Source organism: Natrix helvetica (assembly GCF_964273705.1).
Source record: "Natrix helvetica genome assembly, chromosome: Z".
NCBI classification, from domain to species: domain Eukaryota; kingdom Metazoa; phylum Chordata; class Lepidosauria; order Squamata; family Natricidae; genus Natrix; species Natrix helvetica.
In genome coordinates this window covers 20,329,542-20,343,249 of record NC_138554.1, presented here as the reverse complement: position 1 = coordinate 20,343,249, position 13,708 = coordinate 20,329,542, and the positions used below count along the sequence as shown (strand labels likewise).

Sequence of the window (13,708 nt, the reverse complement as noted above, 5' to 3'; positions counted from 1 at the left end):
TGTGTGTGTGTGTGTGTGTGTGTGTGTGTGTGTGTGTGTGTCAAGGTTAAGCATTCAGTGTATATATGCAAGTTATATGCAAGTGTCGTGAATGATTTAAAATGTTGAGTAATAATCCTGGCTCAATTTAAAAGAATGGAGGGTGCTTGAGTGGAATCAAAAAGAGCATTTATTAGTTCAGCAGAGGGGGACCCAGAAAAGAAAGAAAGATTAGAACGTTACAAAAATAACTACAGTTGGGAGAGATTCAGAGCATGCAACAGAAGTTTCAAAAGCTGTTCTAGTTAAATATTGGAGTCTTAAGAGTGTCCCCACATTCTGCTGGGTTCCTAAATAACAATTGTGAAACTAAAACAACTGTATTATATTTTTGTCATCCTCCCCCTTCCCAAGTCAATTATTTAAAAGCTTATAGACTGAATTGAAGGAAAACTCCTTCCAAATCAACTCCTGGAATCCAGCAAGAATTGCCACCATAAGGAAAGGCACCCACTTATTTATAAATAAGGCATCTTACCTTGGAAGTGTTGTGAAACTTTTTTTTTTTTTAACAAAACATGGGCTGGATTGGTAAGTATAATACAGCATGTACATAGGTAGAGTAACGTTTAAAAACGGACTGACTAAAATCACCCTTTGGAATTATTTTGATCAGCAAACGGCAGAAGGCTTTGAATGAATATAGGGAGCCGGATCATAGAGCTTGACCATAAGGCAGCCACCACACAGCGCTCTGTAGTAGCACAGGCATGCAGGGACTGGAGTGAGGGGCATGTTCAAGTGGAGAGTAGACACCACAGAATACCCTACAAATATAAATACAACTATATTTGTTGCAGAAGAAGACGACCGCTTTGCATCAAAGTACGATTCTGCTGCTTATCCACAATGACTTTTGATGACTCGCTGGTTTGAGCTATTATGAGCATTGTAGGCATTCTACTCTCTTCTACTACATCCCAGTCAATCATTTCAATTCCTTAAGCTCCTCAGCTTCAGCTGGGTGACTCAGTCTCTGACTTCTGTCTTGTTCTCTTCAAGCTGTCCTCCCCATCTCCTAGCCAATTTTGCTTCTCACTATCGTCTTCGCTGTCCTGCCATTCCTTTTCCTCAATTAATTTCTCCTGCCTTAAATTATCTAAAGTAGCCTCCCATTCCTCCCTTATGCTTTCGCCTCTATCATCCTGCCAATCGTGCTTTGGGATCTCATCCTGACCTTTCTCCCCTGTGTTTGAATTACTGTCACCTTGTACGTATTCTTCTACGCTTTCACCATCTTCATCATCATGACACTCTAGCCTGATGCTCAGATTGTCATCCTGGAAATTCTCCTCCACCCTCCTGTAATCACCACCACCGTCGTCGTCATCCTCCTGACATTCCAGCCTCATGCTTTCAGTACAATCCCCCTGTGATCCCTGTTCCAGTTGTTCATCCTCATCGTCCCGCCACTCGGTCCTCAGGGAGGATTCCACACCATCTTTCCAGGTCTGCCTCATGCTTCCTCTGCCATCATCCTGCAACTGTCCTTCCAGACCTTCATCAACGTCATCCTGCCACTCCACCCTCATGGCCTCATCCCCGTCATCCTCCCATTCCTGCCTTGTGGCCTCATCCCCAACACCCTGCCATTCGGGCTCCATAATCCCTATCCCATTCCCCTGCCACAGACTATGTGCTTCCCCTCCCACTCCCTGGTCCCCAACCTCTTCCATCCCAGCCGTGTCCCATCCTTCCATCAAAGTCAATGTCTCCCCTCTCCTCACATGGGCTCGCCGATGCTGAGAAAGCGCTGATTTCTGTCCAAACCCTCTTCCGCAGTAGGGACATCGAAAGGGCTTCTCACCGGTGTGAGTTGCTTGATGCTGAAGGAGAGCAGAGCTACGCACAAAGCCTTTCCCACAGTCTGCACATGAGTAGGGCTTCTGCCCTGCATGAATACGTTGGTGTATGTGGTAGGTGGAGCTGACACTGAAACTCTTCCCACACTGGCTGCAGCAGTAGGGTCGTTCACCGGTGTGAGTTCGCTGGTGTTGCAAGAGTGCCGAGCTTACGCCAAAACCTTTCCCACACTCATCACATTTGAAGGGTTTCTGGCCTCGGTGCACCCGCTGATGCTGCTGGAGGTTGGAGCTCTGATTGAATCCTTTCCCACAGTCTGGACAACGAAAGGGACGCTCGCTCATATGGATCCGCTGGTGTCGGATAAGATGGGAGCTCTCTGCAAAATGCTTCCCACACTCAGGACAGCCAAAAGGTCGCTCTCCGGTATGAGCGCGGAGGTGACGGACCAAATCAGCCCGGAGACGAAAGGTTTTGCTACACTCCCCACAGGAAAACGGACGCTCCCCAGAATGGAAGCGTTTGTGTTGGGTGACCTTTGAGCTCTGAGAAAAGCATTTTCCACAGATGGAGCAGACGTAAGGCTTTTCCCCAGTGTGGATCCGCTTGTGCTGAATGAGATCAGAACTATGGCTGAAGCTCCGCCCACACTCTGGACAGGTGAAAGGTCGTTCGCCTGTATGTGTCCGTTGGTGGATGATGAGATTGGAACTCTGCGAGAAGCCCTTGCCGCAATGTGTGCACCGGTATGGCTTTTCACCTGTATGAGAACGCATATGCTGAACTAAATGAGAGTCTTGGCGGTAACTTTTGTCACAATGGGGGCATTTGTACGGTTTCTCACCTGTATGGACACGACGGTGACGAATTAGGTGAGAGGTGTTACTGAAGCTCTTCCCACAGTCAGGACAAATGGTAGCTTTGAGCATTTTGTCACTGTCAGAAAGATTATCTGTAGATTCCTGTTCCAGAGATATGATAGATTCATCGTTAAAGACCTCATGAGGAGTGCTTTCCATCTGATAGTCTTCTATTCCTTTCACTGGAGAGTCTCTAAGTTGCTTTTGTTGGTCTTCTTTTTGTTTGTTCTGTGATTCTATTTCCTCTTTGTTTTCATGTGTCATCTTAATGCCTACAGTCAGAAGTTATATCATAACAGTTTAATCTCATTCTCACCAAATAAATTTAAACTTTTTACTCTATATTACTTTAGGAAAGCAGATTACTGTATGTCTTAAAATAATCGATGGCAAACTCAAAGGAATTTTTTTAAATCAAGTTCACTCCTGATTTATACTACAATCAAAGATGATGTGTAGAGGTTAATTTAGATATCAGAAGTTTATTTAACTGACTTTCCCATTTAAGTTATGAAAACTAAACATAAATTTTCTTGGATCCTCGTAAAACATAGAAATATTTAAAAAAATAAATATTATTGTCCATTCATGTCTGGAAGAATCTCTATAAAACTTGCAATGAAATAGAATTTAATTTTGAAAAATGATAGTGTAAAAATATAGTGAACAATTTCAGTATAGAGTTTTATTTTCACACTTATTCAGAGTCATTAGCATATTTGTTAGTGAGACAAAGCTCACAAAAATTTTTTCTTGTACTTTGTAGTGAAACAAAGAAGTTAAAGAGTTTGGTTAAATGGTATTCTAAGTGTCTGGAATTCCTCCCATAAAGTGCATAGAGAATTTAATATTTGAAGCCTAAAAAAAGAATTACTGTAAAGTGACTTTGGTTGTGAATCACAGGTTGGTGTGTACACACACACACACACACACCATAATAAAAGCAGCAGCCCCAATAAAATATATTTAAGCAGCAATATGATAAAAGCAAATATAATGATTAAAACTTAGAATACATTTACATTTAAAAGATAACCTAACTTAAATCTTGTTATCAGAATGCAAAATCTATGCCAACATTCTTCTATGGTAGATCTGAGTTAAAGGTTTATGCCCGATATAAATATATTTTTTAAAAAGCTATTAAGAAATTGTGACTAGGCTAGGGACAGTTAATACTGTAAGGCAAAAATGAAATTTGAAATAAGAATTCCGAGTCACAGCACACTCTTACTGACATATGTTCAATTTATTCAATTTATTCCTCACCTCTTAATGTCTCTCTTTCACTACAGTCCTGGAGGTCCAGAACATAGGCTTGTTTTCCACTTTCCATGTGGGAAAACTGCAACAGTTAGCTCTGAGGAATTCTGATTCTGGGGGAGGGAAAAAACCAAATTTCTTTAGCACGGGGAATGCAGATGTCTGTCTTAAAATTCTGTTTCCCAAAAAAAAAGAGAGAGAGAGAGCTTCCGAGTCTCCAGAGTCCCCTAAATGATTCTCTGCCTCCCTCCCACAGGCACACATTTGCTAGAGTTTCTTCACACCCTCAGATTCCCTTACATTTTACAGAGTAGATATATTTCACAAATCCCGACCCTTCGAATGTAGCTGTATATTCGTTATACAACTACATTCCTCCTCGGTCTGATAGGATAGATCGATCCTAGCAATAATAGATTTTTTTTTAAAAAAAGGAAACGTGTTTACCAAAACCATTAGGGTTTTTTAAAAAAATTTATTTCAAAGCAAACGAAGGCTATTTTGACAATTAAAAAAACAACAACAACACAGAGAATGAGATGAACAGGAGCTTTCCTCCTTTAGTTTCTCCCACGCCAGTTTGCTGTCATTAACAATTTCCTGACCAGGATGTTCTTTTGATTCCCACATGTTCACCAGCCCTTTCATCTTCTCTTTTCAGGCTGTCCAGAGAGATGCTGCTAGCTAGCGCAGCCATTTCAAACCTTGTTACTTGGTTGTGCTCTCCCTGACGTGTCCCCCCACTGGCTTTGTTTTCATTAAAGAGTGGGCACGGGGAGGCTGCTAGGTGCCTAGCTATAGAGATCCGCTTGGAACAGGAAGGTCCCTTCATGAGTAAGACCCTTCTCCAACCCTACTTCCTTCTGGGTCCTTTCTAGGCAGCAGAATTCTTGCCCGCTCTACTGTTTTAACTCAGTCGGCTCCCTGCCGGCCGCTTGTGCGCGACCCTCGTGGGTGGGTGGAGGGAAGGCTTTATTCCTCCGCGGCTTTACACGAGTCTTTTATTTCAAAGTTGTCGGGTTCTTTTGAGGCGGCAGCCAAAGAAGCCAATGGAATCAATTCTAAACTGCATTAACAGAGGGATTGATTGAATCAAGATCACGAGAGGTCCTATTACCACTCTATAAAGCTAGAATACTGCATCCAGTTTTGGTCACCACACTATTTTTTTTTAAAAAAAAAGATGTGGAGACTCTAGAAAGAATGCAAAGAAGAGCAACAAAAATGATCAGGGGACTAGAGGCTAAAACATATGAAGAACGGTTGCAGGAACTGGGTATGTTTAGCTTAAGAGAAAGATGGACCAGGGGAGGCATGATAGCAGTGTTCCAATATCTCAGGGGTTGCCACAAAGAAGAGGGAGTCAAACTATTCTCTAAAGCACCTGAGTGTAGAACAAGAAGCAATGGATGAAAACTCTAGAAAGAGTGCAGAGAAGAGCAACAAAGATGATTAAGGGACTGGAGGCTAAAACATATGAAGAACGGTTGCAGGAACTGGGTATGTTTAGCTTAAGAGAAAGATGGACCAGGGGAGGCATGATAGCAGTGTTCCAATATCTCAGGGGTTGCCACAAAGAAGAGGGAGTCAAACTATTCTCTAAAGCACCTGAGTGTAGAACAAGAAGCAATGGATGAAAACTCTAGAAAGAGTGCAGAGAAGAGCAACAAAGATGATTAGGGGACTGGAGACTAAAACATATGAAGAACGGTTGCAGGAACTGGGTATGTTTAGCTTAAGAGAAAGATGGACCAGGGGAGGCATGATAGCAGTGTTCCAATATCTCAGGGGTTGCCACAAAGAAGAGGGAGTCAAACTATTCTCTAAAGCACCTGAGTGTAGAACAAGAAGCAATGGATGAAAACTCTAGAAAGAGTGCAGAGAAGAGCAACAAAGATGATTAAGGGACTGGAGGCTAAAACATATGAAGAACAGTTGCAGGAACTGGGTATGTTTAGCTTAAGAGAAAGAAGGACTAGGGGAGACATGATAGCAGTGTTCCAATATCTCAGGGGCTGCCACAGAGAGGAAAGGATCAACTTTCCAAAGCAGCCGAATGCCAAAGAACAACAGATGGAAACTGATCAAGAAGAGAATCAATCTAGAAACAAGGAAAAATTTTCTGACAATGAGGACAATCAGCCAGTGGAATGGCTTGCCTTCAGAAGTTATGGGAGCTTCAACATTGGAGATTTTAAAGAGAAGACAGGACAGACAGCCACCTACTTGAAATGATATAGGGCAGCGATGGCGAACCTTTTTTGGCTCGTGTGCCACAAGTGGGGGAGTGCAGGGGGGTTGTGTGCGGGCGTGCCGCACCCATAATGAAATGTGCGACCCTCAGTACACATGCACGCACAACAGACGCACCCCCCCCCATTTTTACATGCTTTTTTCACCCTCCCCAGGCTCCAGAGGCTTTATAGGAGCCTGGGGAGGGCGAAAAGAGCCTCCCCGCCCCCCCCGGAGGCCCTCCAGAGGCTTCAGGGACCATCCAGAGGCTTCCCTGACACCTTCGGAGCGAGGGGGCGGTCTATAAGTGTGAATAATAAATAATAAATAAATAATAAATTAAAATGACCGGTTTGCTCAGAGGGTCATTTTAAGCGTTCCAAAGGCTTCAGGGAAGCCTCCGGACGGTCCCTGAAGCCTCGGGAGGGCCTCTGGGGGGGCGGGGGAGGCTCTTTTCGCCCTCCCCAGGCTCCTATATAGCCTCTGGAGCCTGGGAAGGGCGAAAAAATGGTTTTTAAAAACGGTGAACTCAGCTGGTCAGTGCGCGGATGCGCGCTAGCCAGCTAACCGGGTAGCGCCTCACGTGCCCTGACAAATGGCTCCGCGTGCCACCTGTGGCACGCGTGCCATAGGTTCGCCATCACTGATATAGGGTCTCCTGCTTGAGCAGGGAGTTGGACTAGATGACTTACAAGGTCCCTTCCAACTCTTCTTATTCTGTATTCCTTTTCATGTCCACCCAAGATGCCTCTTAGGGCTCTTGGACGTTAATTCAGTATTATTGCTGTTGCATATATATAGTATTCAAATAGGATTTAGAAATAAAACACCTTTCTGTGTTTTTCTCAGCTATCCTTCCTTGCAGGGTGACAGTTCATTACTTAAAAAGAACTGTCGCTCTGCAAGGAAGGATAGTTGAGAAAAATACAGTAAAAGCAAAATGTATTAAAATAATTCCCTTTTGGGGGGCAGATCCTGAATGCCACTGTTAACAAAGTTACATTCATGATCTAAATATGACACAGCAACCTGAATTTGGGCTAACAAACAGAATGACCTTAAAAGCCAGGTGCCTTTGGCCAGAAGGACTGAGCACAGTTGAGTTTGGCCCTTTTCTTTTTCATAGATGTTTGTCAAGTCACATGATTCTGAAAGGCCACAACTCTCATGAGCCAGTTGCCAAGTGTTTTAATTTTAATCACATGACTATGGAGGTGCTGTAATGGTCATAACGGTGAAAAGCAGAAATAGGATAGGCAGAAATTGTTTAATAATATTAAACATATTATTAGGGTTGGTTGCACAGCCAGCCAGATGTTTATAGACTGGATTTGGCATTTTTAGCCACCTATATTCTTCCCAACAACCTGAGATAGACAAATGTTGATGTTGAAGGTGTAAAAGTATTGTCACAGGACTTTACTGTTCCAAGTAAAGTTGCCTTTTGCTATTGACTGATAGTGATTTTGTCAATGTCGGTGATATTTAAATAATGCTGCAGATGTTTTGGAGTTGGAATTTTATCCTTGTAAGCTGCCGGAGTTACTGACAGTGAATTGGGCAGCCATATAAATGTTCTTAAATAAAGGAATTGCACTCAAAATGCCTATAACTGCTACCACTATTATTACAGCACTCTTGAAACAGGAGCTGCTCTTTGTACAGAATGCCTCAGCCAGATTGTAGATGGCATCTCAGTACAGGGAGGATATGAACAAATAAACAAATTACAACCTTCGTAAAAAATTTACACAGGCATTCTATTTTGTTCTGGGTTCATTTCAGAGTTCTGTGACCTTTCTATTGGTTCACGATAGAAAGAATCCTCACATACTGCATTACCGTATGGTATGCTGGTTTAACTGCTGCAGACAGGAAGGAACTACAGAGAGTGATCAATTCGGCACAAGAAGCCATTGGTTGCCCTCTGACACCACTGGATGTACATCGCCAGGTCTCGCTGCTTTAGCAGTGGAAGGAAGATACTCAGAGATGATTCACACCCTGATCAGTGTCTCTTTGCACTTCTACCATCAGGCAGAAGACATCGAAGCATAGCCAGCCGAACAAATAGGTTTAAAAATAGTTTCTATCCTTGGGCTGTCAGACTCTAAAACACAACCACAATCACTCCACGCGCATGGGAACGTATGACTAGTTTTTCTTTCTTTTATTCCTAATTACTTGCATAGGGATTTTTCTTCATACTATTTATGTGGTTTGTATTTTTTGTCAGGGACTGCACCAGTGAGGCTAAAACCAATTTCTTTGTATACATGATGTATAATGACAATAAAGGCTATACTATACTAAACCCCTGTGACAGGGATGAGGAAATTGTCCATATGAACCATGCTCCATACCAAAACGATCTCATGATTCATAATCACAAAAAAAATCTAATATCTTAGGGCAGTGATGGCAAAGTTTTTTGGCTCGCATGCCAAAAGAAGGGGGAGCGCAGAGGGGTTGTGTGTGGGCATGCCACACCTATAATGCAATGCGTGACCCCCTCAGCACACATGCACACATGACAGGCACTGCCCATTTTTTGCATGCTTTTTTCTCCCTCCCCAGGCTTCAGAGGCTTTATAGGAGCCTGGGGAGGGTGAAAACAGCCTCCCCTGCCCCCCCCCCCCTGGAGGCCCTCCGGAGGCTTCAGAAGCTTCCCTGAAGCCTCCGGAGTGCAAAAAACTGGCCCTATGGGCAAACCAGAAATTCAGGAACGGACTTCTGGCTTGCCCGTAGGGCCGTTTTTTTGCACTCTGGACACTTTAGGAAAGCTCCTGAAGCCTCTGGGGGGGGGCAGGGGAGCCTGTTTTAGCCCTCCCCAGCCTCCTATAAAGCCTCTGGAGCCTGGGGAGGGTGAAAAATGACCTCAAAGAAAGGTTAAAGTCAGCTGGCCAGTGCGTGCATGCATGCTGGCCAGATGACAGGGCAACACTTCGCGTGCCCTGATAAATGGCTCCGTGTGCCATAGGTTTGCCATCCCGGTCATAGGACATCCATAGAAAAAAACATTTAGGGGGGAGTTGGGACAGAGAATTATTTAGGCAGCTGCACGTAAGCATTTGAATTCTTTTCTACGGAAGGTTCATTTTTAAATTTCCACTTGGAGTACAGTACAGGTAGTCTTCAACCTACAACCATTTGTTTAATGACCACTTGAAGTTACAACAGCACTGAAAAAAGTGACATGACCGTTTTTCACACTTATGGCTGTTGCAGCATCCCCTGGGCCACGTGATCAAAATTCACGTGTGTGGCAACTGGCATGTATTTATGAAGGTTGCAGTGTCCCAAGGTCATGTGATAAACTTTTGGGACATTATGTCACTTTTTATTTATTATTTGCAGTCCAGAGTAGCCCCTTGGTGAGATGGGCAGCAAATACATTTAACAAATAAATAAAATTTTTACTGATGATTAATAGTAGCAGCCATCGACAACCATCACCCTCTCTTTTAAATCCACCTGTGTACAGTACATATTGGTGATGCAAAACAGGCAGTTTCCCCGCATTAATGAACCCCCGCCCCCGCCATAAATGTTACTTCCAAGTGAACATAGCAGGATTGTTTGATAATGAATACAATACAAATAGTACTTTTTCAGTTGTCTCTGCTCCCCCTACCCCTTTTTTATTACCTTTGTCTAAATAGTACAGAGTAGGATAGGATAGGATAGAATTAGAGTAGGATAGGAGAGGATAGACTTAGAGTAGGATAGGAGAGGATAGAATTAGAGTAGGGTAGGAGAGGATAGAATTAGAGTAGGAGAGGAGAGGATAGAATTAGAGTAGGATAGGAGAGGATTGGATAGGATAGAATTAGAGTAGGAGAGGAGAGGATAGAATTAGAGTAGGAGAGGAGAGGATAGAATTAGAGTAGGATAGGATAGGATAGAATTAGAGTAGGATAGGATAGGAGAGTGTAGAATTAGTGTAGGATAGGAGAGGATAGAATTAGAGTAGGAGAGGAGAGGATAGAATTAGAGTAGGAGAGGAGAGGATAGAATTAGTGTAGGATAGGATAGGATTGGATAGGATAGAATTAGAGTAGGATAGGAGAGGATAGAATTAGGATAGAATTAGAGCAGGATAGGAGAGGATATAATTAGAGTAGGATAGGAGAGGATAGAATTAGAGTAGGAGAGGATAGGATAGGATAGAATTAGAGTAGGATAGGAGAGGATAGATTTAGAATAGGATAGGAGAGGATAGAATTAGAGTAGGTGAGGAGAGGATAGAATTAGTGTAGGATAGGAGAGGATAGAATTAGAGTAGGCTAGGAGAGAAGAGGAGAGAATTAGTGTAGGATAGGATTGGAGTGCATAGGATAGAATTAGAGTAGGAGAGGAGAGGAGAGGAGAGGAGAGGATAGAATTAGTGTAGGATAGGATAGGATTGGATAGGATAGAATTAGAGTAGGATAGGAGAGGATATAATTAGAGTAGGATAGGAGAGGATATAATTAGAGTAGGAGAGGAGAGGATAGAATTAGAGTAGGATAGGAGAGGATAGAATTAGAGTAGGAGAGGAGAGGATAGAATTAGATTAGGATAGGATAGGATAGAATTAGAGTAGGATAGGAGAGGATAGATTTAGAATAGGATAGGAGAGGATAGAATTAGAGTAGGTGAGGAGAGGATAGAATTAGTGTAGGATAGGAGAGGATAGAATTAGAGTAGGCTAGGAGAGAAGAGGAGAGAATTAGTGTAGGATAGGATTGGAGTGCATAGGATAGAATTAGAGTAGGAGAGGAGAGGAGAGGATAGAATTAGTGTAGGATAGGATAGGATTGGATAGGATAGAATTAGAGTAGGATAGGAGAGGATATAATTAGAGTAGGATAGGAGAGGATATAATTAGAGTAGGATAGGAGAGGATAGAATTAGAGTAGGAGAGGAGAGGATAGAATTAGATTAGGATAGGATAGGATAAGATAGGATAGAATTAGAGTAGGATAGGAGAGGATATAATTAGAATAGGATAGGAGAGGATAGAATTAGAGTAGGTGAGGAGAGGATAGAATTAGAGTAGGATAGGAGAGGATAGAATTAGATTAGGATAGGATAGGATAAGATAGGATAGAATTAGAGTAGGATAGGAGAGGATATAATTAGAATAGGAGAGGAGAGGATAGAATTAGAGTAGGATAGGAGAGGATAGAATTAGAGTAGGATAGGAGAGGATAGAATTAGAGTAGGTGAGGAGAGGATAGAATTAGAGTAGGAGAGGAAAGGATAGAATTAGAGTAGGTGAGGAGAGGATAGAATTAGAGTAGGAGAGGAGAGGAGAGGATAGAATTAGTGTAGGATAGGATAGGATAGAATTAGAGTAGGAGAGGAGAGGATAGAATTAGTGCAGGATAGGATAGAATTAGAGTAGGTTAGGATTAGTGTAGGGTAGAATGGAACTGAGGTAGAATTAGTGTAGGATAAGATAGAATTAGTGTAGGAGAGGATATGATATAATTAATGTAGGATAGGATAGGATTGGATAGGATAGAATTAGAGTAGGAGAGGAGCGGATAGAATTAGGATAGAATTAGAGTAGGAATGGAGAGGATAGAATTAGAGTAGGAATGGAGAGGATAGAATTAGAGTAGGAGAGGAGAGGATAGAATTAGTGTAGGGTACGATTGGATTGGATTGGATAGAATTAGAGTAGGAGAGGAGAGGACAGAATTAGTGTAGGGTACGATTGGATTGGATAGGATAGAATTAGAGTAGGAGAGGAGAGGACAGAATTAGGATAGAATTGGAGTAGGCTAGGAGAGGATAGAATTAGAGTAGGATAGGATAGAATTAGAGTAGGATAGGATTAGTGTAGGGTAGAATGGAATTAGGATAGAATTAGTGTAATATAAGATAGAATTAGTGTAGGAGAGGATATGATAGAATTAGTGTAGGATAGGATAGAATTAGTGTAGGATAGGATAGAATTAGGATAGAATTAGTGTAGGATAGGATAGAATTAGAGTAGGATAGGATTAGTGTAGGGTAGAATGGAATTAGGATAGAATTAGTGTAATATAAGATAGAATTAGTGTAGGAGAGGATATGATAGAATTAGTGTAGGATAGGATAGAATTAGTGTAGGATAGGATAGAATTAGGATAGAATTAGTGTAGGATAGGATAGAATTAGAGTAGGATAGGATTAGTGTAGGGTAGAATGGAATTAGGATAGAATTAGTGTAATATAAGATAGAATTAGTGTAGGAGAGGATATGATAGAATTAGTGTAGGATAGGATAGAATTAGGATAGGATAGAATTGGAGTAGGAGAGGAGAGGATAGAATTAGAATAGGATAGGATAGAATAGAATTAGTGTAGGATAGGATAGGATAGGATAGGATAGGATAGGATAGAATTAGTGTAGTAGAGGAGAGGGTAGAATTAGGATAGGATTGAATAGGATAGAATTAGAGTAGGAGAGGATAGGTTGAATTAGAGTAGGAGAGGATAGAATTAGTGTAGGATAGGATAGGATTGGATAGGATACAGAGTTCAAAGTGTCTTGTAGGTCATCTAGTCCAACCCTCTGCTCAAGCAGGAGATACCATTTATGTAAAGCATAAAGTGTAATTCAGACTCACTGGAATCCTGAAATGTTTCCTGTTATTTTATTGGGCTCCCGCCAAAATAATTGCATCTCTTTCTTGCACCTGGTGAAAACTTTACAGATCGCAGACTTTCACCTCGGGTGGGGGTGGAGGGTGGCGGATGTGGGGAGGGGGAAGCCCTCCAACGGCTGAGAGCGGGCATTCTCCTTTAACCCCGCCCCCTCCCCGGACAGCTCTATAAACAGCCCTAGGGAGGCACTCGTCTTCTTCGGCTAAGCTCGCACCATTGCGGTTACTTTTCCTCCGTCTCATGTTTCATAGAAGAGAGGTGGATTTAACGCTGACCTCCCCAATCCTCCCCCTCCCTCCACGCAATTCATTTGCTCGATTTCAGTTCTCCTGTGCTTAATATGAGTGTGACACAAAGAGGTTTGTTAATTTAATTGCGATTTCTAGTTGCTCAGTTCTGGAGAGAGAAAAATATCTACTGTAATGGCCCAGTCACTTTGGATAGTCAAAAGGCGGTTGATTTATATATAAATTTAATAAACATGGTTGCTAAGAGTTGAACCCTGAACTGATGGCATGTCATCAGTTCCAAAATGACACAATGGCTTACAAATGACATTTATATCCTCCCTTTATTATTTTTGCAAATAATGCAGCTAACATATCCAACTCATTTTCCTCCTCTTTTTCCCACTTGTGAGGTGGGTTGGGCTGATAGAGTGACTGGCCTACAAGGTCTTCTGATAGACTTATTTGGTTCAGACTATAGTCTTATGATGAAAAAAGTAAGGGAATTTAGGTATAATATGAACAGAGACTCTGCAGGGAAAGTTGGACGTTACTCAAGAGCTTTCATGCCTTGCATGTCATATTTTGACAGATAGCTGTAATCAGTGTTAACTACAAGAGACATGTAGCACATATGAGATTTTT

At 42.2% G+C, this 13,708-nt stretch overlaps 1 protein-coding gene across 6 annotated transcripts; it reads right to left on the bottom strand.

The window, feature by feature from the left end:
- Window positions 1–26: 26 nt before the first annotated feature.
- Window positions 27–13,076, bottom strand: LOC309381243 (uncharacterized protein). Of its 6 annotated transcripts, none has more exons than XM_081931999.1 (3): window positions 13,051–13,076; window positions 3,972–4,078; window positions 27–2,974 (listed from the first exon to the last, which is right to left on the bottom strand). In XM_081931999.1, exons 2-3 carry the CDS (start codon window positions 4,036–4,038, stop codon window positions 996–998), a joined length of 2,046 nt encoding a protein of 681 aa, XP_081788125.1. In that variant the 5' UTR covers window positions 4,039–4,078; window positions 13,051–13,076; the 3' UTR covers window positions 27–995. The 6 variants fall into 6 exon arrangements, with proteins under 6 accessions (XP_081788125.1, XP_081788124.1, XP_081788120.1 ...); XM_081931998.1 differs by lacking the exon at window positions 13,051–13,076 and adding an exon at window positions 12,800–12,901; XM_081931994.1 differs by lacking the exon at window positions 13,051–13,076 and adding an exon at window positions 4,266–4,805.
- Between the last annotated feature and the right edge of the window lie 632 nt (window positions 13,077–13,708).

Excerpts from the sequence above, each read along its gene's own strand:
- LOC309381243 (XM_081931999.1), bottom strand. The coding sequence starts at position 4,038 with ATGGAAAGTGGAAAACAAGCCTATGTTCTGGACCTCCAGGACTGTAGT. Across the intron at positions 2,975-3,971 it reads TGAAAGAGAGACATTAAGAG|GCATTAAGATGACACATGAA; the intron begins GTGAGGAATAAA and ends TTCTGACTGTAG.